This window comes from Bubalus bubalis, chromosome 20 (assembly GCF_019923935.1).
Source record: "Bubalus bubalis isolate 160015118507 breed Murrah chromosome 20, NDDB_SH_1, whole genome shotgun sequence".
Lineage (NCBI taxonomy): Eukaryota > Metazoa > Chordata > Mammalia > Artiodactyla > Bovidae > Bubalus > Bubalus bubalis.
This window is the reverse complement of record NC_059176.1, coordinates 28,740,768-28,767,286: the sequence shown is the minus strand read 5'-3', so window position 1 is coordinate 28,767,286 and position 26,519 is coordinate 28,740,768. Positions and strand designations below refer to the sequence as shown.

Here is a 26,519-nt window from a genome sequence, read left to right as displayed (position 1 = left end):
CATAGACGGCAGCCCAATAGGCTCCCCCATCATGTATGGATGGACTATAAAGAAAGCTGAGCGCCGAAGAATTGATGCTTTTGAACTGTGGTGTTGGAGAAGACTCTTGAGAATCCCTTGGACTGCAAGGAGATCCAACCAGTCCATCCTAAAGATCAGTCCTGGGTGTTCATTGGAAGGACTGATGTTGAAGCTGAAACTCCAATACTTTGGCCACTTGATGTGAAGAGCTGACTCATTTGAAAAGACCCTGATGCTAGCAAAGATTGAAGGCGGGAGGAGAAGAGGATGACAAAGGATGAGAAGGTTGGATGGCATCACCGACTCAATGGACATGTGTTTGGGTAGACTCTGGGAGTTGGTGATGGACAGGGAGGCTTGGCGTGCTGAAGACCATGGGGTCACAAAGAGTCGGACACGACTGAGCGACTGAACTGAACTGATGTACCGTACTAACTAAAATGTTGATAATAGGGGAAACTCTTTGTGGAGTATATGAGAACACTTTGTGTTGAAATTTTTTCTGTGAATCTAAAACTGTTGTAAAAAATAAAATCTATTTAACTGAAAGACATCAGTGGACCACAGCTAGCATTTTTTCCTCAATATTTTATTATGACAATATTCAAATATACTGCAAAGTTGAAAAGAATTTCACAGTGATTTCTCATATACTTGCCACTCCATTCTACCATTTATCTTTTACTATTTCATCCATACCTCAGTATCTATGGGGGATTGGTTCCAGGGCTCCCACACATACCAAAATCTGTGAATGCTCAGGTTCCTTATGTAAAATGGTGTCATGTTTGCATACAACCTATATACATCCTTCGTATACTTTAAAATAATTTAAAGTAATCTAGAAATAGCTCTAAATTACTTATAATACCTGGTACAATGTAAATGCTATGTAAATAGTTGCCATTGCACAGCATATTCAAGTTTTGTTTTTTGTAACTTACTAGAATTTTTTTCCCAAATACTTTCAATCTGTGGTTGGTTGAATATGTGGATACAGAAACCACAGATCTAGAGGGCCAACTATACTTACTTTATCATACACCTAACTGTCTATCCATCTATCAACCCATCCATTAATTTATCTTAGTTTTTTGGTGTAAATTATAGGGAGTTTCCTGGTGGCCTCGTGGTTAGGGTTGTGGGCTTTCTCTGCAGTAGCCCCGGGTTCACTCCCTGGTCAGGGAACTGAGATCCCTCAAGCCACACAGCATGCCCCCCCAAATAAAACAAAGTAAATTATAGACATCAATACATTTCCCCCAAATACCTCAGCATATGTATCATTAACTAGAGCATTAGTTTCTTTTTATGTAAAATTTGTATATAATAAACAGTAAGTCTTTACATTTGGTGAGTTTTGAAAAAAATCCATGTCTATGTAATCCAAACTCCCCACAACTGCATTTTTTTTTTTTACACAATGAAATGTCATGGAAGATAGAGTACAGTCCACAAAGTGTAAGCAAGTATTGTTTTATGAACTTCTGCCCATATATGTAAAGTATGTCATAATGTAAAATATATCACAAGAAAGTGAAACTCATTGGTCTGGTAGGGGAACTCAGAATGTAATTGAATAGTGACTATTTAGGGTGACCGATTTTGTAAAATGCAGTGATGGTTTAAAAGAAAAGATAGCCAACATTTTGTGGTTAGAAAGAGAGATTGGGATAGCCAAGAAAGGCTTGTCTCAGGAAAAGGTGATATATTATCATAATGATGTGGGCCCAAACTTACGTAGCACTCACTTGATGCCAACTGCCAAACACTGTTCCAAGAATGTTACATATACTAACTACTGCTCACAGCCTAGAAGGTCTAATAGTGCTAATATTATTCCCATTGTACTTCAGATTGAGTACGGGAAGATTAAGTAATTTGCCCAGAATCACAAGGCTAATAAGTAGCAGAGCCAGTCATGTTCTGTCTAGTTAGTTCATGCTTTTGACTATTACACTCTGTGAATACTATATAATTTTGGGGAGTAGAAATTGGCTTTTTAACTTGAGAGATTTTATTTCAGTCACTTTCATGGGGCCAGAAAAAAGTTTTTGTCTGATATTACCTGAGTGTGTGTGTGTGTTTTACAATATTGTGATTCTGGGGCACATAGAAAGCATTTAGAGCTCGAAAGGATGTTATTGTTCAGTTGTGAAGTTTCATGTCTGACTCTTTGCAACCCCATGGCTATAGCCTGCCAGACTCCTCTGTCCATGGGGTTCTCCAGGTAAGAATACTGGAATGGGTTGCCATTTCCTTCTCCAGGAGAGCCATCATCAAATATCATCTTTGTTTCTAGAAAATTCCTGCTCTACTGTTTTCAAGTAGTGAATTGTTTGGTATTTTCCAAATTAATTGTGCAGCAGCTTTAGAAAAGATAATGTTGAGTTGATCATTCCCACAGCTACCTGAAGTTGATGCTTATTAAGCTTAAATGAACATTTAATGACACTAATACACCGAGTGAGATAGAGGCAACATGATAAATTAAAGGCAGCATCATATTATGAGTCAAGAGAGCAGAATTCAGGACTTCTCGCTACATCTTAGGTTACTGGTTTTCCCATAAAGGGAGGGCACATCAGAGATGACAGATACAAGGTACGTATGTTGCCACACCCTGTTTCCTAACCCACAGCTGACATTACTAATTATTCATGACATCGTTTTGTTCAGAACCTGAAAACAGCTTCAGAATCCTTCCCAGCACAGTGCTCGGAGCACTTAGTACAGTTAATCACAGTTGGCACCCAAGTTGAAATGTGTTTATCGTCTTTGGAGATGGCAACTATAAAGATTCTTCCAGTTCTAGCTCCCAGAAATACATCATCAGACATATAAAAACTGTGCTCAATTCAATATTTACTTCCATCCTTCCAGCCTCTCTTCTCTCTAAGCATTGTTTACATCATGTAGGGGCTCCTATTCTGCTGTGACTCTACCAACCTCCCCTAACCTTGCCCTGTAGGCATGCTAGCACTCTCTGTAATGTCTTTCCCAGTAAAGTTTCCTTTCTTTATTCTTCCTTGATTTTTCATGTACATTCACACAGGTTCTTGGGTGTAGCATCGCGTAACTTCTTGGCAGTCAGAACCTCTTCCCCAGCCTGTGTGTTGTTGAAGGCAAAGATTATTAAGAGAGGAAGTTCATCCCTGCCCCCTGACCACTCCCAGCACTTGTCTAAGCATATTCCTTCTTATTGCCCTACCCTGGTTTCATAGTTATTTAATCTCCCTCCTCCCTCATAATTAGTAACCAGGGTAGGTGCTTAAGTCATTCATCTTCAGTTCTCAAACATGTACCTATCTCCAAGTCTCTGCAATGTATATTTTGGTGTTGTATATTTTATAATACAAATAGTTTACAGTTTTGCTTGTCCACTTTATTACCACTGTGTAATCCTACAGTTGTAAATTGTGTAATTGTTTATGAGCGTGCAAAAAAAAAAATGATGTATTTCAGTCTTTAGATGCCTTCGGCTGCTATTTTCAAATCTTGCGTGCTAATGAGTGTCAGTTCAGTGCGTCCTTGTTGGGCACCCTTTCTCTTGAAGTCAGTGGGAAGGAATGGTGTGCTTACAAGGTAGAAACCAATTTGATCCCTTGGTGTAGCATCTTAGTGGGGTCATTTTACATCTCATTTTACCACTTAATGCAGCTAGGGCATTTCAAGGCGAAGGTTTGGTCATAAGTACCTTTGAGACAATATTTTTTTTTTTGTCATTTACCCAGCAATTGGAATCCAGGGTATATTTCTAACTTTTGTAAAGATGGTTTTAAAATAACTTTGCTGAAAGGGAGTAAAAGAAAGGATGGTAATCGTAATTTATTAGTCATCTGCCATAATTTACTGGCAGTCATTTGTAGGGAGAATAAAAGCAGCACTTACTGCCAGATGATTAAATAACACAGAGGATGTTGCAATCCCACCTGCAGTAGTGAGTTTATCTTCCTGGAAAAGAGAGTGAATGACCGTAGCACACCCCCCCTTCCCCGGCCCTTCTGTCAAGTCCCCAGCTGAGCCGGTCTAGATGGCATCCTGTTCTGTGTGAATGCAGCAGCCCCAAGCTTTGCCAGCCTGGATCTGGTTCTAACCTGCTCTTAATGTTTGGAATTGTTTTGAGATAACCACCTGTGTGTCAGGGTTTAGGATACGAGAGATGAGCTGGGAGGGCAAAAATATAATATAAAACTTAGTTCAAGTATTATAATCTGTTGCAACTCTTCTGTAAAATTATTCCAGTTTTTAAAATTTCACTTAAGTACTAACTACGCTTAACCTTAGTCTTTTGCACTGATTTTCAAAGATATTGCAAAATGTGAATATGATACTATGGTATTGGCTTTAGATGAGACAGCTCTGATGCTCGTGATGAAGGAACTGGCCATTGGTCAATATTGTGTGCTTCTGCACTGATTATTTGGAAAACTAGTTAAGTATAAGAACAATGAACATGAGCTGCATTATAGCTGAGTTGGAAATAAAACCGCGAGCATGAACCCCTAGGAGTAGGAGTGTTAGGGGTCTGTCTTGTCCTCTGAGCTGTGTCTCATCCCTGACACACAGTCATCCAGGGATGCTGGGTGCCATAACATCCATAGAATTCAATTTTCTTGTCTTTGAAATGGGAATGACAGAAGTCCCTGCTGCAGAAAATTGTGAGAACTAAATAATGTATGTAAACTGCTCAGTACAGGACCTCGTAGGACTTGTTGTAGGACCTTGTTTGAGGACTTTGACAAATAATTGATGTTATTGTGGCTCCCAGCACTAACAAAAGAAGAACTTCAGTACAGATCCTGTCGCCACTGTCCATAGAATAAGTTCATATTCCTTAGCATCACTTCTAAAGCCAATTTTATCTTATGTGAGCAGCTCAGCTTCCTATGACCATTCTTCCTGCCCCTTGACCTGCAACCAAAGTGAACTTTCCCAGAGCTTTCATTCCCCTAATTTCTGTGCCCCAGAGTCACTCCCTCTGGGTCATTCTTCAAGTCTTGCTTAAATGCCCCTCTCTGGGAAGCCGTTCCCAACTCTCCGGTGATGCTCCTTGCCCTTCCCTTTTGTGCACCAGAGAAGTTTGCCTGTCCCAGTAAAACTTACCACTTTCTGATGCTGTTACTTACTTACCTGCCCAGCACCTTCGCTAGGTGTCACGATCGGAAGATCAGAAATCATTACTTCTTCATCTCCATAATCTCTTTCTGGTGCTTGACACGTAGTTGGCACCCAAGAAGACTGATGAAACAATGGAATGAATATGAGTAGAAGCACTGTGGATACTCAAAAATGTTTTTGGAGGATAACTAATGAAAATTTATTTATTAAAACCTCATTTAGTTCACAGGAGTGAAGACCAATGTTATCAGAAGACATTTTCTGGTTTATCTGTGGAACACATTTAATACGATTCTTGAGGAATTTGATCTTGTCTTTCTGTTGTTCTTTTTGTACTTCAGGTTCTGGTTACAGCCACCCCTTGCCATATCTTTTGAATTATACTTGGAAAAATAGTGGCTAGAGGAAAAAAAATGATTAAGTTTTTCCTCATGGTGAATAAACAAGGGCAGACCCGACTTTCTAAGTACTATGAACATGTGGAGATTAATAAGCGTACGCTTCTGGAAACAGAAGTCATAAAGAGCTGTCTCTCTCGATCCAATGAACAAGTAAGTCTGATTCTCTCTTTCATCTCTGCATCCAACTCAGTGTGGCAGATTTGTTATTACTGAGTCTCAAGGGCCATCGTTTTCTTTGAACCCCATTCTTTCAATAGCTATTAGAGAAAATAACAAATGAAGTGAAATGAAGACTGGCGCACAGCTCTCTTTACATCCCCTTAAGGAAAATAAAAGCAAAGAAAACCAGGGAAAGTCTTGGGTTCGTATTTAGGTCAGCATATTTGTCTCATTGCACTATGGAAGTGGCAAATTTACTCCTGCTAATAGACATACCTTCTTTTTTTGTTCATGAGAACTGAGCCCTTGGAACTCTCAGGAGTGCCTGTAGCAGATGGCTTTCTTTAAGCCAAAAGATGAGGTCAAATGACCAGGATAGAGGGAGACACTCAAGACCCACTTTGTGACAAAGGATAATAATGATTCTCGAGTGGAGTGGGGTGTTTTTTATTCTGCTTATCATTTTTATAAATTTACCACCAACATAAAACTGGAACAAGTAATTTAAAAACAAAACAAACTTGATTTGAACTTGTCTTATTATATAGATGAGAGAAATGAAAATTGGCAAATGCATGTGAAATAACTAATCGATCCATTCTGCCAAAATTGAGGTTAAATTGAATCATTAAAATAATACTAAATGGAAATTTAAAAAACGGAGCCTACTTTTACAAGGGATTTTAATTGGAGAATTACTTAGTCCAGGCCCTAAACTTGGAATCCTTTGGAAATCATGGAGCAAACTAAGGCAAAATCAGAAAGCCTATATAAATCACCCATTAATTTGCCATTTCTCCATTTCACTGACTTTGTAGAAAGGCTGCTTGTAGGAGTCACTGGTAAGTCATAAAATATTAAGGTACATCAGTGCTCAGAAGTGACGCATAGATACTGTGTTTCCCTTGGCTTCTAAATTGATTTTCCAGTCGGAACATCTCAGAGTCCTCTTTGAATTACTGCTTTGGCCTGCCATGGCACACACTGCTTTATGTAGTTGTCAAAAGGAAACTGAAACTATTAAAGAACTGTGTTAATAGCCATAGACTTTAAGTAAGGGTAAACAGACTGAAGAAGCATTTCTGTTTGAATCTTTCTATACAATGCAGGCACTCCACAATTTCAAACGTCATTTTCACTGATAGGTTACCCTCTGAAATATATGCTTTGGAATGAGTATACCATTAGATCCTTTTGAAGCATTCTAAATTACCTTAGATCTTAAAGGGAACCCAAAAGTAACACAGTCTCAGCTTCATTTTTATTTTATCCACAAAGGTGCTTTGATACTTTTTTTCTGAATGTCGGAAACTCCTGAGAGGCTTTGAAAAATGTTTCTCAGTTCTTTCAAATAGGAAGTGATTCCTTGAAAGATCTGTCTGAGCAGAATTATACTGGCTCTGCAGTGAACCTAAAGCTGTAGAATGGTCCTGGATTTAATGGTTTTTATCCTAATTGCAAATAAAAGCCTCAAACCCTTCCATTATATAGATTGTCGAATGGCTTCCCATGGAAAAAACGCCATAATCAAAGCTTGCAGCTTCAGGAATTCCCTGGCAGTGCAGTGGTTAGGCAGAGAAGGCAACGGCACCCCACTCCAGTACTCTTGCCTGGAAAATCCCATGGATGGAGGAGCCTGGGAGGCTGCAGTCCATGGGGTCGCTGAGTCAGACATGACTGAGCGACTTCACTTTCACTTTTCACTTTCATGCATTGGAGAAGGAAATGGCACCCCACTCCAATGTTCTTGCCTAGAGAATCCCAGGGACGGGGGGGCCTGGTAGGCTGTCGTCTATGGGGTCGCACAGAGTCAGACACAAATGATGTGACTTAGCAGCAGCAGCAGCAGTGGTTAGTACTCTTCCCTTTCATTGCCATGCCCATGGTTTTGATCCATGGTCAGGGAACTAAGATCCTGCATGCCACACAGTGTGGTCAAAAAAAAAAACCTTGAAGCTTCATTCCCAAGTATATCTGAATGTCATAGAGCAACATATCCCAGTGCAAAAAGTGATACAGTTCTTAATCACGTTTGGTCAAGAAAAGTCTGAAGGAAGGGCAACACTGTACCTTCATCCTGCTGGTTGAATTCCTATCCACCCAGCATCTTCCTCTCCCTCTTTATATAATGACATGAGGGGAGAGATGAATGGGAAGTGAGTTGTTTTCTCCACTAGTCAATAGTGGTAAGTTATTTATTAATTCTTATAAAGCACTATTTATAATGGATGATTTTTGTTTAGTATCTGTCACATAAAAACCATCTTTAAATAATTTTTAAAAAGAGCCTGTGCTGTGCTGTGCTTAGTCGCTCAGCCATGTTCCGACTCTTTGCAAACCCATGGACTGTAGGTCGCTAGGCTTCTCTCTCCATGGAGATTATCCAGACAAGATTTCCTCAAATGGGTTGCCATGCCCTCCTCCAGGGGATATTTCCAACCCAGGCACCTAACTCCTGTCACTTACGTCTCCTGCACTAGCGGGCAGGTTCCTCACCACTGGTGCCACCTGGGAAGCCCTGTGTAACATCTTAGTGTTGTGTATTTCTAGGAATGTGTTGACAGATACTCAGATCAGAACCTAGAATTATGCACGCCATTTTGAAGAAATCCCTGTCAACCTTAGGAATTAATATCTAATTGTGTTTTTGTCTAGTGTTCTTTCATTGAATATAAGGACTTTAAGCTGATATACCGGCAGTACGCAGCTCTCTTCATTGTGGTTGGAGTTAATGACACCGAGGTAAGATAATAGAAGAGCTTATGGAAAATATAAGAAAATTAGGAATAACAGTCTGCTTTTTATTCTTCTTTAAATTGACATTTTCTTCCCCACTTACCTCCACGAGCATCATCTTGACTCTGGAAGGATATTGTTTTGTTTGTTTGTTCTTTGTTTTAAGGGTATTGGGTTTTTGTCAAGGCTGGGAAAGCTATGTGGAAGAGAGAAACTAGGATTTTTCTTGGATTAGATGAGCAGCTTGTGAAGAAGCATGAGACCACAGAATGCCTTCCTGGACCCTAAGCAGTGCCAGTTTCCTGCTCTCGTTCCGTGTGGCACAGGGGGGCCACCAAGCCAAGGGTAGAGGCCAGACAGTTGTGGTGTTCAACCTCGGCTGGCATGACAGAAGCCAGAGCAGACTGTGAATGTGAACACGCTGTGATTACATCTCAGCAGGTGTAGTTCGCCTTTTCAGAAATGTCAGTCTCAGATCAATAGCCCCTGTGGCCATGGAAATCTCAGTTGATTGTTTTTCATCCATGCACCAAACTTTGAAACAGTTCCCCATCTTCTACAGATAGAAAAGTGACAACATGAAGACCCTGAAGGAAAAAACCAACTGGCTTTAGCCGTTCATTGGTCTTGAAGTCAGGGAGTAAACCTCAAAGTTCTAATCACTAGACTCAATCTAGTTTCGATGCAGATAGAGTCATCACGGACTTTTCAAAAAATCTTAGAGGTTAAGGTTTTCTACATTTCCCCTGTTGATAAGCTTCTTTTAAACAAATAAGTCCTAGAATTATTCTGAATATTTGTTGATAGGAAGGTACTTTACTCACAGTATCTGTTTACCAAGCCAAATGCTGTAAAACCTGGCTGCTGACGGGGCGGCTCCATGTCTCTTTTCCCCATACGTCACACTGAAATTATTTACACCATTCCTTTTTTATTTCAGAACGAGATGGCAATTTATGAATTCATCCATAACTTTGTGGAAGTTTTAGATGACTACTTCAGCCGAGTGGTAAGTTTAATGACTTAAAAATGGTTTTCATCCTTTGCCCAATTTCCAAGACTTAGGTCTGTATAAAAAACTTGTGTTAATATAGAGCTTTAATGTGTAAAAGTTAAAAAATCAAATGATGCCAGATTTTCTTTACCTTTCCTTCTGGCTCATCCAAAGTGTTAGAAACTATGCTATGTCTAGATCTCTATACAGAGCCAGTTCTATAAGACTAAGAACCTCTTGTGTCTTTCTCTGTTAAGATACTTTGCTATATACATCGATCCCTTCTTCTTTCTTCTGCTTCCCTTCCTAGGACACCAAGACCCTTTTAGTTTAAGGTTCATTTCCATCAGAACCAGCTCCCCTTAAGGAAAACATGAGTTCCTTTCCAACTGCCCTTTATTTTAACAGTTGTGCTGCTACTGTTGCTAAGTCGCTTCAGTCATGTCCGACTCTGTGCGACCCCATAGACGGCAGCCCACCAGGCTCCCCTGTCCCTGGGATTCTCCAGGGAAGAACACTGGAGTGGGTTGCCATTTCCTTCTCCAATGCAGGAAAGTTGAAAAGTGAAAGTGAAGTCGCTCAGTCGTGTCCGACTCTTCGCGACCCCATGGACTGCAGCCTACCAGGCTCCTCCATCCATGGGATTTTCCAGGCAAGAGCGCTGAAGTGGGGTGCCATCACCTTCTCCATTAACAGTTGTACTGAAATGTAACTTAATGATATACAATTCCCCTTCAAAGTGTATAGTTTTTAGTATGTACCCAGAGTTGTGAAACCATTACCACAAAGTTTAAAAATATTTTGCCAAAAAGAAACACCGTACCCATTAGCATTTCTCTCCCACTTATCTACTCCACTTGCTCCAAGCCCCAGATAATCTGTAATCTACTTTCTGTCACTATAGGTTTGCCTATTCTAGACATTTTATATAAATAGAATTATATGAAGTTCAATAATATGTGGTTTTTATGACTGAGTTTTTTACTTTAGCATAATGTTTTCAAGACATTGATCACGTTGTAATGTCTGTCAGTACGCCTTTCCTTTTTATTGCTGAGTAATATTCTATTCTATGGATATACAATATTTTGTTAATTCATTCTTCAGTTGATGGACATTTGGGTTATTTATGCTTTTTGTCTATTATGAGTAGTACCTCTATGAACGCTGTATACGCATTCTTGTGTGGAATCATGTTTTCAGTTCTCTTGGGCCTCTACCTAGGAGTAGAATTGGGGGGTGATATGGTAACGCCATGTTTATCATGTTGATGAAACTGTTTTCAAAAATGGTTCTATGATTTAAATTCTCACCAGCAGTGTATGAGAGTTCTAATTCTCCACATCCTCACCAAACCTTGTTATTATCTGTGTTTTTGATTATAGTCATCCCAGTGGGTATGAAATGGTATAAATAAGTTGTGAGTTTTATTTGCTTTTCACTAATGGATAACAGTGTTGAGCATCTTTTCATGTGTTTATTGGCCATCTGTATATCTTCTTTGGAGAAATGTTTATTCACACCCTTTGCCCATTTTTCAGTTGCATTATTTGTCTTTTTTATTGTTGAGTTGTGAAAGTTCTTGATGTAGTCTGAGTATAAATCTCTTATCAGACATGACTTGAAAATGCAGTCTCCATTCAGTGGTTTTCTTTTCACTTTCTTGATGCTGTCTTTTGAAACACAATAGTTCTTAATTTTGAAGAAGTTAAATTATTCTGCTGCTTATGTTTTGGTGTCATGTCTAAAAAGGCTTTTGCCTAACCTAAGGTCATAAAGATTTACTCTTTATGGGTTCTTTTCTTTTTTCCCCAACTCAGACCTTATTGATTTCAATGTTATATTTGTTTCATTTATGTAATAGTTTTAGCTTCTACTTTTAGATCTTCTAGCCATTTTGAGTAATTTTTGTATATGGTTTGAAGTGGGGGGTCTAACTTCATGTTATATCCAGTTGTCCGTGTGCCATTTGTGATAAGACTATTCTCCCCACCCCACCCCCATTTAATTGTCTTGGCACCCTTGTCAAAAAAATCAATCAACCATAAATGTATGGCTTTATTTCTGGATTTTCCGTTCTGGTCTTCTATGTTTCTGTATACAGATCTGTATGTTTATCCTTCTGCCAGGACCACTATATCTTGATGACTTTAGCTTTGTGGTTAGTTTGAAATCCAACAGTCTTTTAAAAAAGAATCAGTGAAAATGTTTTATTCTGCTACCATAGGCTTTCCTGAGACTTGCTTAGACGTTTTTAAGAAGCAGTAGTGACACAGGCTAATTTTTCAAAATTGTTTTGTTTATTTCATTTTGCTCTTAAATAAAGAGATTAGGAAGGAACTGTTTCCAAGCTGCTTCCTCTTGAGGCAGTGAGTGGAATCTGCTCCATAATTAGTAATCTTGAGTGCACTATAGGGCAAAATGTTGAAAGTTGTATCTTCAGCCTAACTCCTAACGCCAGAAGTAAAGTTTGGCAAACCCCTTCTTTGTGGGACAATCACCTAGCCAGTTTTCATTGCTTTTATGCAGTTTGTTCTCAGTTTGAAAAATATGGTTCCTAGACCAGTAACCTAGGTATTATGTGGGAATTTGTTAGAAAGATAAACTCTTGCCCTACCCCAGACTATTGAATCAGTCTGGTTTGAGGTGCTGCAAACTGTGTTTTAACAAGCCTTCCAGGTGATTCTGAAGCCTGCCTCAGTTTGAGAGCCACTGTCTTAATGCATGAGGCTTGCTGTCAGCCATTTCCTAATTCAACGGTTGGAGCTGGGAAGCGGCTGAGTGGCGTGTGGCACGGTAGTGCATCCAGCTAGGAAGGCACTGGTGCCCTCCAGAGCTGAAAGAGATGCTTATCTCTCGACGACCACTCTGTTAAGACAGACTGGTTGCAAGTCAGGGTCTGTGATTCAGAGCTGGCCATGGTTAGCCACTTTGAGAGAACATCTATCAAGTAGAATATAATTTCCCCAAATAGCAATGTTTTAAACCTGGGAGAATGAAGAGTCGGTCCAAGCACTATCATTGCTAAGGTTTGTAAAATTATGATATTCAGTAACTGAGAATAAATAGCAGGTTGCTGAATGATAGCTTTTATTTTTGGGAGAGAGTCAGTGACCACATAAACCACAGAAGTGAAGGTTAGAATTTAATTTAAGCCAGGTGATTATACAGGACTTGGGTAGTACTAGGGGATGACCCGGTTTAGGATGACAGTAGCAGAAAGAAGAGGAGGAGGAGAGAGAAGAGTACCACGGGAAATAAAAGCAAATCCACCCCCCTCCTGGAGAATGCCTCGTCATCTAAGATTTATTTTTAGGTTTGTGAGTTTTAAACTTTCTTTCTTGGTCTATTTTTAATCTTCGGAGTTTCCAGATCTTAAATTTGGAGATCAGTCTCATGCTGTCTGCATTGAAAGAAGCATCTTAGCATCATGTTTCAATACAGAGCCAGCCCAGTTAGCTTCAAAAGAGGCAGGACTTATGTATCTGAGTCATCATTTGTGGATTTGCCATAATTTGTGGACTAGTCCTTCCTTTGATAGACACCTCGCTTGTTTTCAGTAATTTGCTACTATAAATAACATTACCCTGGATATCCTAGCACACATCACTGTGCCATTATCTAATTGTTTCCTTAGGATAAACTTCTAGAAGTAAGACTGATGGATTCAAACTGTGCACATTATTACATTTTCTGATATACATATCAAATTACCTATGTTCTCTAAAGGTTGAATTAGTGTATTCCCTCTACACTCTAAAAGTGAATTGTCCTGGCCTATAAATGTCCTCCAAATGGCAGCCTATTTCCTTTTTTTGAATCACCATCCCAAACTCAGGGCCTCTGTGGGCTCCAGCTTCTGCTTATAGAGCAGCCTCTCCCCGCTGCTTCCAGGCTGGCGGCCAGAGCAGGAGCTGTCTCTGATAAGCGACAGGGTCTCTGCATTGTGGCCCAGTGTCTCCTTCTTATCCTTGGACTCTTTTCTCTTTTCCAGAGTGAACTAGATGTATCCTTTTTCAGTGCTGTGAGCCAAGTTTTCCACACTAGTTGGCAAAGGACAGGCTAGTCCCGATCAGGTAAGTGCCAAAGGCCGGGAATCCAGTATCCGGAAGACTCACCATCAATAGCTCTGACAGGACATAGAGGTACGGGCGATTTGCAGAAACCCTCTACCCTTTTGCACGACAATTCTTGTATTTTTCATACAGGGCAATGCTGTGATGGTGTTTAATGATCACTGTTATATATTAATTTAACTTACATGTATGGAATAGACTTTTTCAGAATTCAAATAAAACAGCCAGAAAGGGCTTGGTCCGCCTACAGAGAATGGATTTTCATGGCTCCAGGTATAAATCTCCAGAAACTCCCCACATGATCAAGAAGGCTTCCAGGGATGATAAACTGGAAGGTTAAAGAAATTGCCTGGCTTGTGTTCATTTCCTTTTATAGCAGAGGAAATTCTCCTTTTCTTCTCTTCTCCCTTTTAAATCAAAGTATCCAAGGGGCCCAAGAACAGCATGATTTGCTTAGAATACTGCTGATTTTGGCAGGAGCCCACCGACCTTTGTGTGAGTGCTCTGGAGGCAAGTTGTCTTTTAATTTTTACTTAAGAAATCCGCTTACCACTTAAAAGCAATAAATAGAATAGTTCTTTGAGAAAACATTAGGCTTGAATCTAAAATAGTAATATTAATTATAATAAATATATATTAATTATAGCAGTTATGTATGTATGTATATGTACATATGTGCTGTGCTTAGTCACTCAATTGTGTCCAACTCTTTGCAACCCCATAGACTGTAGCCCACCAGGCTCCTCTGTCCATGGGGATTTTCCAGGAAAGAATACTGGAGTGGGTTGCCATGCCATCTTCCAGGGGATCTTCCCCACCCAGGGATTGAACTCAGGTCTCCCCCATTGCAGGTAGATTCTCTATCTTCTGAGCCACCAGGGAAGCCCATATATACATATGCTGCTGCTGCTAAGTCACTTCAGTCGTGTCTGACTCTGTGCAACCCCATAGATGGCAGCCCCCCAGGCTCCCCCATCCCTCGGATTCTCCAGGCAAGAACACTGGAGTGGGTTGCCATTTCCTTCTCCAATGCATGAAAGTGAAAAGTGAAAGTGAAGTCACTCAGTTGTGTCCGACTCTTCGCCACCCCATGGACTGCAGCCTACCGGGCTCCTCCATCCATGGGATTTTCCAGGCAAGAGTACTGGAGTGGGGTGCCATCACCTTCTCTGATACACACACACACACACACACACACACACACACACACAGTAGAAACCTATGTTCAGCACCAGTATGCCAGTATATTCTGGGGAAATGGCCATTTACTTTTTACTCTTGATAGAAATTGGCATGTTGATAAAGTTTATTTGCAGGCTGTGTTTGGAAGCCTCTGTAAGTTAACCAGGGAAATCTGAGTGCCCTCTAGTGGTGAGTGACCTAAATCTGTGGTCCTTTTGCCCTAGGAGACCCAAGACCAGGCTGCATATTTGGGTGTATTTTTATTCAGCATGTAATATTCCATTTTAACTAAATCTTTTAAAGCCATTCAAAATAAATCTTTTCCTCCTTATATAGGGGAATAATAAAACTGCCTTTTGATTTAAGAAGTAATAGCACTGGTGATAAAGAATCCACCTGCCAATGCAGGAGACTTGAGAGACACAGGTTTGATCCCTGGGTTGGGAAGATCCCCTGGAGGAGGGCATGGCAGTGCACTCCAGTATTCTTGCCTGGAGAATCCCATGGACAGAGAGGAGCCTAGTGGGCTACAGTCATAACGTCACAGAGTCAGCCATGACCAAAGCCACTTAGCATGCATGCCCAGTAAGTTAGCAAAAGCATTTAATAGATATTTTTCCAGAAATACACCCAGGTTCTGTTTTCAGTCCTGCCACCAATTGGGTGTGTGTATCAGACAAAATACATAAACTCATCTCAGAATGAGGGAATTAAACTGGAAGAGCGTTAATACCCTCTCAGCTTTAGTGTTTGATGTTGCCATGACTCTAGGTAACTGAGCTGAGTTGCCTTACACCTAGAGCAGGATGGGAGAGTCTTTCCAGTCTAGATATTCAGAATTCAAGTGAGTCAGATGTAGTAGGGCATGTATTATATTTGGATTCATCGTGTTGATGTGCCTTATATACTGACTAGGTGTTTATTAGAAGTAGAGATGGGTTTGTCTTTGTATCTGTCTGAAGTGAAAAAGTGAAGTGAAGTCACTCAGTCGTGTCCGACTCTTTGCAACCCCATGGACTGCAGCCTACCAGGCTCCTCAGTCCATGGGATTTTCCAGGCAAGAGTACTGGAGTGGGTTGCCATTTCCTTCTCCAGGGGATCTTCCCGACCCAGGGATCAAACCCGGGTCTCCCACATTGAAGGCAGACGCTTTACCATCTGAGCTACTGGTCAATGTAATAGAGCTCCAGCATTCTTGTTTGAATTGAATTTTCACACTAAAGCACACAATTTCTGTCTCTTCCTCTCATTTTAGTTAGCTTCATTTTTGCCTTCTCTTCTGCTCTGACCTACTTAACCTATTTACTGTCCCTCAGCAGTTACTTAGGCACATCCACTTGACAGATGAGGAATTTTTCATCACTTAGAGAAGGGAGCTAAGTCTGCAGATCTGGAAGTGTCTGTCTGAACTTGAGGTGAAATTCATGTGGCCCTCCCGTGGTCTAAAAGTGCAGCAGCTGGCAGGGCAGGGGCGCCGGTCTTCTACTGACCTTCTTAAAGGGTTTCTACCCTCAGCCATCTGAAAAAAAGTCACATTACCAATCCACAACTCTATTCTGCCTCATACATAGTTCTGTTTAAACTGTCGCATCAAAGATATCCAGGGAAGACTTCTTCACACCAGTTTTTAACAGGAAGACAAGGGAGCCCTTTAGAGGTGCCCCCCATAGACATCTTGCATCAGCGCTCTGGTAGCTTGTACCTGGGAACCTGCCAGAGCAACCAACATTGTGCCTGGAAAGTAGCTTCCTTGGGCCTTGAAATGTTGAACCAGCAGCTGACCCACTTGCAACCTGGAGCCAGCTACCCGGAACAGGTCATGACCTTTGTTTTTGCTTAGATTAGGAAAGCCCTCTGTGTCAGTCCATACGGGCACAGACATGATTTAACCTCACAGAATTCCCAGGAAGCTCTTTACTCACAGTCTCTCTCCAGAGATGTTACCACCCTGTAGCTTTTAAAGGAGGGGGCGGTTTTCCAGAGCCTGCAGGGTTAGACACTGGGAAATTCAAAGTACCATTTACATATCTCCCTAGTACGGGCTTGTTCTTCTTCTGGTAAGACTAAAACGTCATAGAACAAGGCAGATGGAATGTTAAAAAGAAACAACCTAAGCTCCAGAAATCAGGACAGAGATTCTGGCTTGTTGAAAACCCTTCTACTGAGTGGGAACTCTCTGTTGCAGAGTAGCGTCGGGTAGGGCAGCCTGCACCCCAGGGACCAGGCACGACGGTGACCTAAATCATTCGTGTTGCGCTGCAGCAGCTCCTGTTCCCGCTTCGCATTCCACTCCACCCACCTGTGGGGCTGGTTGGTGCCTGAGGGCTTCTCTCAGCAAAGTCTGCCCTACCTGATATTTGGTAGATTGATTAAAGACTTCAAATTCCACGAATCAAGATAGTTCTTAGGAACCAACTGATGAGCCTCTCAAAATGTGTTCAGCTCCAGAGCCCCGGGTTTGCTGAACTCTCCAGACAATTCATAATTCAAAGGAGCAGTTTGAGCCCCCTTCTGCTAAACTGTCAGAGGGTGGCACCAATGAACAGCGCTGTGTGGGAAAAGCCCAGTCCTCCCCAGCTCGGTGCACACCTGCTGTGTGTGAAGGCACCAGAAACCTCGAGACCCCTTTTGGTATTTGGTGCCTTCGAAGAGGCTTAAAAACTGTGTTTATTTGGGCTAGAGTGGAATGCAGTAGTGCTGCCTTTAGGCCTGGACAACCAGGGCCCCGTGCTTGAGAGGAGCCCCCCTCTAGCTCTCCTTCAGCAGCATCCCTCTCTGTGGGATAAGGGTGCTCACCCAGAGCCTGCAGGCTCCCGCATCCACTCCTTGACCACCCTTGAGCTACCTGGATCCCCCAAATTTAGTGGGTACCTGGACATCCCAGTGCCTGCGGCCAGGGCCTCTGCAGGCCTCTCTCCCATTCGTAACCCAGGACTGAGGGCAGGAATGATGGAGAGGCTGGGATGGCAACAGGGGTATTCCACACACATGCATGTGAAGAGAAGTCAGGAATAGGCTGGGGTCCCTATTTATATTCTTGTGCCCACAAATACAGGCTAGGTCTAGAATCCAGAAATGTCTTCTTCATTCAAAAATACCTTAAAAAAAAATCTTTAGAACACTTATATTTTTATTTCACAAGTGCTTAAAGCCCCAAAGCCTGAGCAATTAATTCCAGAACCTTAAAGCTTATATGGGTGATGCAGAACATGCCTTCTTTACTGTAGCTGAGGGTGGGGAGCAGGGAAGGCCTCCATCCTGTCTGCACCATGACTCAGCTAGTTGCAGGGTGTACCCCAGGAGGAACAAAGGGACCCTGTCAACAGTGAGCAATACTACCAAGATTTCCCGTCAGGCCCTGTCAGGCCCCAGTGTCTGCCGTTCCTCCATTACTTTCCTAAAATCCCAAATACCTTTAGAGGTCCAGAAACCAGAATAGGGCTTCTCCAAATAGGAGATAACTCCAGCCTGACTTCATGAGAAATCACAAAAGTACTTGTTCAACTTGGGGCTACAGAAATATTGGCAAGAAGACCAAAGAAATTCTCCAGGGAAGTCATCCAACGCTGAAGCAGCAGCTTGTAAAGGAACTGAAATGTTCTGTCAGAAATTTACAGTAATTGTTATTACAAAAGAATTTCTTTTGAGGTATGGTGAAGCATGTGATTATATCAGGAATGGTTTGAAAATATCAGAAAGGAGTAAACTAGCTTTCCTCTCCCTGAGGATTAGAGTCAGAGGGTTTGCCTACTTTGAAGCTGGAAGAAAATGAGGTAAAGTCTCACTTTTTAGACGAGGAGGCTGAGGCTCAGGGATGGTACCTGCTCTGCCCCAAAGCTGTTCTGTGGATTAACCCATAGTGCTGCTTTGTGACAGGTCTCTGGGCTTCTAGGGCCTTTCTAGGGCTATACATTTGATAGATTAAATTTGACACAGTTTTTGAAAATTCATAATCATCTAAGAAAACTTGTATAAAGTGTCTGTCACCATTTGCTGTCTTGGTGTTTTCTGAATTACAGAAGTTTTAGAGAAACACTGGGCTTCGTTTGCTTGGAGGAGTCGGAAACCACGAAACATTTTGAAGAGAGTACCTGAATGTCTTGATAAGAGCTTGCTTTCCAAAAGTGAAGTTCACCTCAGAGATTTCTAAACATCTTTTTTTTTCCCCCCTTTTAAAACTATGTCCGTTGGAGTCAGGGCTGCAAGAGAAGAAAGCTGGCCCATGGGCCCAGGGGAATTTGTGCAGCTAACCCAGTCTTTGGGAAGGGCAGGCATGGAGGGGTAAGGGTGCCATGGGCCTCTCCAGCATGAGTTCCTGTCAGGTTAGGAGCAGTTAGTCAGCAGAATTAGGAACGGTCCCCAAGGGACTGTTCCAAGCCATTCACCTGGGAAAGGGATATGAAAGTTCCAGATTAAACAATTCTGCCTTCGAGACTGTTTTGGCTCTCCCTAGCCCTCGCCATCTCTGTTTCCTTTACATGTGTTTCTGAGTCCTATAGATAGCATATTCACCCCCTACTATTCCTATCCCCCCTCTCCCTCCTCACCAGGTCCCTCTGTCTTACCCCAACTCCTTTGGTTCCATGCTTCTGGTTCTGTTTACTCAGGAACAGTGGAAGCAAGTTATGAGAAGCAACAGAGAGTTGTGTGTGTGGTGGGGCGGGGGTGGGGGCGGGCGGACCACAAGAAATGACAGGTTCATTGACCCCAATTCTGACTTTGATACATGTGTTATTTTACATAAGCCTATGTAAACTAAAACAAACCAACAAAAATACACAAATGTCTTTGTTGCTCTCAGAATGGGAGTGGGTCTTTATGGGAAACCTACTTAACAAAAAAAGACAACACTCCTTTTCAGTGACCTAAGACCACACAAAGCATAAAAGTGGACAGAAGACTATACAGGGAGAATATATCCAACACTATGCAGAATCCTCAGGATGATAATCTTCTTTACAGTGGTATTTGATTTTCTGTGGGAAATGTGAACAACTTAGCTCTTTGCAACTTAATCTAATTATATGAGAAATTGAGTTAAAGTATAAAAGTGAGAATTATGTTTTTCCCCCCACCCTACTTAAAGAACTTTGCTTAGCTATGATCTTATTTAAAAAAAAAAAAAAAAAAAAAAAAAGGAAAGAAAAATAAGAAGACAAGGGACCTGAGAGCAAAATACAGAATCAGAAAATCAGAAAGTTTAGTTCCTAGGCAGGGTTCTTGACAGGAATTGCTTTTGAGGTCCTCTTTGAATGTATGCTCCTCAGTTTTCTCTTCCTAAAGGAGAACTAGACCACCAGACTGGTATTAAAATACTATGTTCAAGAAGTGTTTCATGATCCAGAGATCAAAATTCCAGTATATAAACCAGAAACATTTCAATCACTTTAATTAAAAAATTGATTTCAAGTGGCACAAATATTACTGGAGCCCTACAGTATTTAACTCCAATCCACATTACCCAGAATTCAGAAAGGCTCTTAGGTTTCTGGGTTGAGAAAAGATCTGGCTTTATGAATCTGTTCTCTGAGAAGCTATTTTTAGTTCCTGTCAGCTCCAACCTTAGGGTGCCCATGAGAGGAAACAAATTTCCTCAAGGATTTTTAAGTCAGATGAGTTCAGTATAACCTGAAGGTTTAGTCAGTTCAGTCGCTCAGTTGTGTCCAACTCTTTGCGACCCCATGAATCGCAGCACGCCAGGCCTCCCTGTCCATCACCAACTCCCGGAGTTCACTCAGACTCACGTCCATCGAGTCAGTGATGCCATCCAGCCATCTCATCCTCTGTCGTCCCCTCCTCCTCCTGCCCCCTGTCCCTCCCAGCATCAGAGTCTTTTCCAATGAGTCCACTCTTCGCATGAGGTGGCTAAAGTACTGGAGTTTCAGCTTTAGCATCAGTCCTTCCAAAGAACATCCAGGACTGATCTCCTTTAGGATGGACTGGTTGGATCTCCCTGTAGTCCAAGGGACTCTCAAGAGCCTTCTCCAACACCACAGTTCAAAAGCATCAATTAACTTTGGCGCTCAGCTTTCTTCACAGTCCAACTCTCACATCCATACATGACTACTGGAAAAACCCTAGCCTTGACTAGACGGACCTTTGTTGGCAAAGTAATGTCACTGCTTTTGAATATGCTATCTAGGTTGGTCATAACTTTTCTTCCAAGGAGTAAGCGTCTTTTAATTTCATGGCTGCAGTCACCATCTGCAGTTGGATCCTCTTAAAATAGTCATTATAGCTCATCACATTAATAGACCATCAGCCTATGCCTTTCTTGCTTCCTCCTATTCCAAATGTCAGGGCTGAGGTGTGTTTGCCTGTTTATTGCCATGGGCCTTGGCATATAGGGCATTTCTTGGTCCCTGCTCACCTGGCTAGTAGCCCAAATGCCATTACTCTTGGCTTTGCCAGTGTGTACAAGTTGCTTATGAACCAAATCAAGATATGAACAACAGCTGGATTCTTATTTTAAAGGCGTCACATGATTCTAAGAGGAAATCAGCTTTCAGGCTTTTGCCTCACATTGGATTTGGTCTTTGGTTTCCCTGTAGCGTGCCAGAAACTTGCATGATTATTAGGGGTTTGAGCCACAGTCAGATAGACAGGCTGTCACATGCCCACAGTACAGAATGACCTCATTAAGCAACTCATGTTTCCAGGATGTTGGGAAATTCAGAACTTACTGAAGGATCTTGACCTTGTAATATAAAGATGTCAGTGGTCGATAAGATTCAGCAGTAAATTCTAATCTGAATTTCAAAACATTGGGCTAATTGTTCAAGGGGATATCTGAACTGCTGATCATCTTCTTGCCAGAGATGGAGCAGTCTTTCAGAGCAGTTTGCATCAATTCAAATAGACTATATTAAAATGAGATCTCCTTCTATCTGAGCATCACCCTGGATGGACTGACATTTTCAAAGGCACTAGGCCTTAAAACAACAAGGTCCTACTGTATAGCAGAGAACTATATTGAGTGTGCTATGATAAAACATGGAAAAGAACATTTAAAAAAGAATATCAGTGTTACGTATATATGAATGTGTATAACTGAATCACTTTGCTGTACAGCAGTAATTAACACATTGTAAGTCAACTATAGTTAAAAAAACAACACCTTGCCACCAAAAAAATACAACAGGGCGATTCTGTAGGGCAATTTTTTCATGCAACCACCTGTGCTTCTGCCTTTTTTTATACTTCACTGTCATTCCTGCCTTGTTGTGGCTTCTAAGTTCTGGCTTCTGGGTCCAGTGAATAGGATTAAGTCAAAGGCCTAATATTCCAGTCCCAGGTTGGCCATGGATAAAGCAATCATCCATCTAATTGGAAGACATTATTAATAGGTGTAACAAAGCTTTTTTTTTTTTTTTTCTTTTCTGGGTCACTTAAGGACAGTTCCCATGGGCTCCTGAAAAACAGTTTATTCTGCGGAAGGACTATTTTCACAGAGCTTAATGAGGTATTAACACAGAGCCTAATAGAAACTTAAAAGTCATTCACAGGATTGTCTCATTCTCTACAGATGTACTTCACCAAACAAGTATAATAGCCTTGAACATCTGGAATTACTAGTGACTCATTTTACAAAGGTTTACTAATTATGAACTCTCCGTGTACATTTAATCACTCCCTGTTGAATGAAGTTTGTCTATTTGAAATAATCTATCACTTTTTGTTTTGTTTTTTAAACAGACCAAGATCCTGCTCTTTGGTAATGAAAACCTAAGACAGTAAAGTGTAGACTTTAGAAATGTTCAGCCATTGTCGTCATCACCCTCAGAGTTTAATTCTCTCTTCCAGTGCAGTTCCACAAAGGAAAAGTTAGGTACTCAAATGAAGGGGCTCCTGGGGGAAGAATTTGGCTCTTTCTAATTAGCTAGATATCATAGTCTAACAATATTTTTTTCTTCCCCTATGCCCTGTCCTGACTTTCTACCAGGAACACCAGGAAGCTAAAGTGGCTCCATAATTCTCAAATGAGTATTTTCAGAATGCTCTATTTATAAGTACTCCCTTGAAAATTGGAATTTTTATCTCCTTGGGAATTAAGTCAACATTGCCTTGCTTTTCTTCATTCATTTCTCCTAGTGATTGTTTTTTCCTTTAACCTGTCTCATGCTAAGGGTGCTGTGTTGAAAAGGCATTTTTTGGGGTGGAAGTTGGAGGGTAGAGGGAGGGTGTATACTCAGCAGCCTTGGGCCTCTCCTGAGAAGTCTGGAAGCAGAGCAGCTGAGCCAAAACTCTGGATGTAAATTCCAGAGTTACAATTACTAGCCATGTGACCACGGACAATAGTTTTGAGCCTCTTTGTTCCTGTGTAAAATGAGAATACTGTTAGCACATACATCACAGAAACAAAGAGAAGACTGAAATAATATATGTAAAACACTCAACACAATGCCTGAAACATAATAAGTATTCAGTAAGTCATGGCTATTTACTGTTATTATTGCTGTCTGGGAAGACATTGTTCTTGAGGTCAGGTCATACATACACTCTTACCAAAATTTACTTGCTGTATTCTCCAGCTCTTAGTACATCCCCTCTCCCTCTGGCTAAAGGGTATATAGCTGCTCCATTTCTATGTCTATTGTCCAGTGGGCCTAACCAGGGGGAAACTAAGTGTATCTGTGTACATGAAGGTAATAATTTCTAGTATAAACACCAATTTTAATTTTAGGAAATCTGTTTAAAAAAAACCTTCATGTTTAGACTAATTTACACTAGAAAAATTCCAAGTCATAAGTTACTGTTTACTGAATGTTAACATTTCTATAACTAATTTCCTTAATAATAACCCTAGATCATGTTTAACTTGGATAAAGTACACATCATTTTGGATGAGATGGTGTTAAATGGCTGCATTGTGGAAATGAACAGGGCAAGAATTCTTGCCCCTCTACTAATTCTTGATAAGATGTCAGACAGCTGAAAACAGAGAGGCTCTGCCAGACAACATCGGCTCAAAGGAAACGAGAATACCATGGAGCGCCTCTCAACATCGCTGGCCCACAAGAACCTGGAAGACCAACACTGCAAAATGGGCTATCCTTCCAAAGACTTTTAAACACGTGTTTTCCACAGTTCCTAAACGGAAAACAAAAGTGTATTTTAAAATACGATGTACAAAGAAAAATTTTCTCTAAACAGAGACAAGTTTTATTTTCTGACCATAGCATTTTTTTTTCCTCACTTGTTTAGATTTTGTGTAGTACTAAGGGCAACTTTTTGGTATCTGCTTGAATTTGTGAAGAGATAAATTCAGGAATAGCACCACCGGGTGGGAAGAAAATGAGAGAGCCCTCCGTTGGCCAACAAACTGTTAAAATTCACTTGAACATGCATAGCACTTTGAATAAAAGTTTTCTGAATGCTATCTTTCTTTAAAAAGTCAAAAGTTTACCAAATGTATGCACCTAATGAAAAATTCTTTCCAGTTTCTAAAAACCTGATACACATTTTATAGGTACTTAACAATTACAATGCCATAATGTAATTAACTCTACAAAGAATGTTACTATAATGAGTGGCCAAACATTAAGACAGCCCTTACTGCTATCCTGAAGGCTTCCCAGGTCATTCAGTGGTAAAGAATCCTGCCAATGCAGGAAGACATAGGTTCAATCCCTAGGTCAGAAGATCCCCTGGAGGAGGAAATGGCAACCTGCTCCAGTATTCTTGCCTGGATAATTCCATAGACAGAGCTGCCTGGTGGGCTACAGTCCTTGGAGCTGCAAAGAGTCAGACACAACTGAGCAACTGAGCAGAGAACTGACTATCCTGTGTGCCATATTGTAAAGGGTTTAACTTATTAGTAAATTTATTGGTAAATGAAATTTAGTTCAAAGTCTAAAACTGGAATACAAGAGAATATCAGTTCAGGTTACTGTGAAATGCATCTACCCCTCTCTTATTCCTTCAACCTCTTCTCCTGGAATGTCCTAAAGCAAAGAAGACCGGTAAGCTACTATATAAGAGCAATGCCCTGATCCTCCCAAACCTTTCTATAGTTGTGCTTTTGTTGCTTCATCAACAGTAGAAGATGCAGAAGTGCCTTAGGTAACAGCATGTTCACGTTAGGGGTAGGAGGGGAGGTACAATGGAGGAAGTAGATATATATTGTCTTGATACATGAAGATATTGTGCCATCCTATGGAATTCCAAAAGTTACTTTACCTATAACACTCTGCCCTCCAAAAGAGGACATAAATGGACATTCTAGGTACTAACTCATTCACTATTAATTTCTCACTCTCTCATGTGTGTGTAGGAGGAATTTTGTTAAAATTCTTTGTTTCTAAAAGTTCACTTAGGTACTTCAAAAGTTTGCATCTATGAAGACCAAGGCAACCAGTCAATAATGAATTCCAAAAGCAGATCTTGTTCTGGACTCAGTTCAGGAAGGCAGAGGAAAGGCTTCTGACCTGCCAGAACAGTAATGGTATGCATCGAGAAACCAAGGTTTGGGGAAAGCCCAGTCTAGATCAAAGTGCTTTGGAGGTCTTTCTGAGACATTAGTTGGAAAACACTGTCCTAGTTGATAGGCACTTAATCAGTAGCACATTCAGGTAACTGCTGAAACTGGTACACCAGAAGTAACGAGGGAGTGCATAAAATTAATTTTTGGGTCATACCAAAATAGCATTTAAATAACATGTTGGCACAGATTTTAGTACCTTGAGAGAACAACAAAAAAATACTAGGTAGATACCACTGGAAAAGATACTCCATGTGGAGACCCAAGTAGATGTCTCATAATACTTGACTCATACAAAGTGAACTATAATGTGACTCTCCGTCTGTGACAGCCTGTGTCATCTAATTTCAGGTTTCTTGTTCAACTGTGACTGCCAGCTAAATGATTTCCACACTCATGAAATTTATGTCTCAGATTGGGCAGCTTTACCTTGTCCTTGGACTTTTCATTCTACAGAAAGATTCCTGGCATTTCAGAGTTACTCTCTGTATAACAACAAGACTCATCAATTTTACCTGCTGTAGCAATGTGCTAGACCAGGATTCGCAAACCTTTTCTGCAAAGGGCCAGATCAAATAAATATTTAAGGCTTTGTGGGCCATACGGTCTCTGCTGTAACCAGTCAGTTCTGCCATTGTAATGCAAAAAGATCCATAGATAATATATAAATAAATCAGCATGGCTATGTTCTAGTAAAACCATTTATTTAGGGACACTGTAATCTGAATTTCATAAAAATTTCACATCATATTTTTAGTCTTCTGATTTTTTTCCACTACTTAAAAAAATTCAAAACCATATTTAGTTCATGGCCCACACAAAAGCAAATGGCAGGCCAGAGTTTGCTGACCCCTGTGCTAGACTAGGGGCTTCCTAGGTGGCTAGTGGTCAAGAATCCACCTGCCAACGCAGAAGCCGCAGGAGACACGGGCTCAATTCCTGGGTTGGGAAGATCCCCTAAAGCAAGAAATGGCAACCATCTCCAGTATTCTTGCCTGGAGAATCCCACAGACAGAGGAGCAGGAGTGCGGGGGGAGGCTGGGGGGGGGGCGGGGGGCTACAATCCATGGGGTTGCAAAGAGTTAAGATATGACTGAGCCACTGAGCACGCATGTACTTATTAGACTTAGTCTTGATAAAAGTTGGCTGACAGATGTTTGAGAGACTTAAATAATGGCAATACTACACACATAAACTGGATTTTAATTCTACTGCTAGGGTAAAGGTCTAGTCACGCATCCATGACTTTTTTGAGACATCACCACTACTGCTTTTGGATTAAAGCCTAGGTCATACGTTTAAATACTGCTATTATGCTTTATTAACTTTTATTCTCACAGAGAACTGTG

At 41.0% G+C, this 26,519-nt stretch overlaps 1 protein-coding gene across 2 annotated transcripts in view; it reads left to right on the top strand.

The window, feature by feature from the left end:
- The window catches only part of AP4S1 (adaptor related protein complex 4 subunit sigma 1), a 50,247-nt gene extending 26,178 nt beyond the window's left edge, over positions 1-24,069 (top strand). For both annotated transcript variants that reach the window (XM_025271515.3, XM_006056612.4), the window contains exons 2-6: positions 5,484-5,693; positions 8,358-8,444; positions 9,379-9,447; positions 13,427-13,438; positions 23,497-24,069. In XM_025271515.3, coding sequence (XP_025127300.1) covers positions 5,556-5,693; positions 8,358-8,444; positions 9,379-9,447; positions 13,427-13,438; positions 23,497-23,625 — 435 coding nt within the window. In that variant the 5' untranslated portion in view covers positions 5,484-5,555 and the 3' untranslated portion in view covers positions 23,626-24,069. The remainder of the gene's footprint in view (positions 1-5,483; positions 5,694-8,357; positions 8,445-9,378; positions 9,448-13,426; positions 13,439-23,496) is intronic.
- The last annotated feature ends 2,450 nt before the right edge of the window (positions 24,070-26,519 follow it).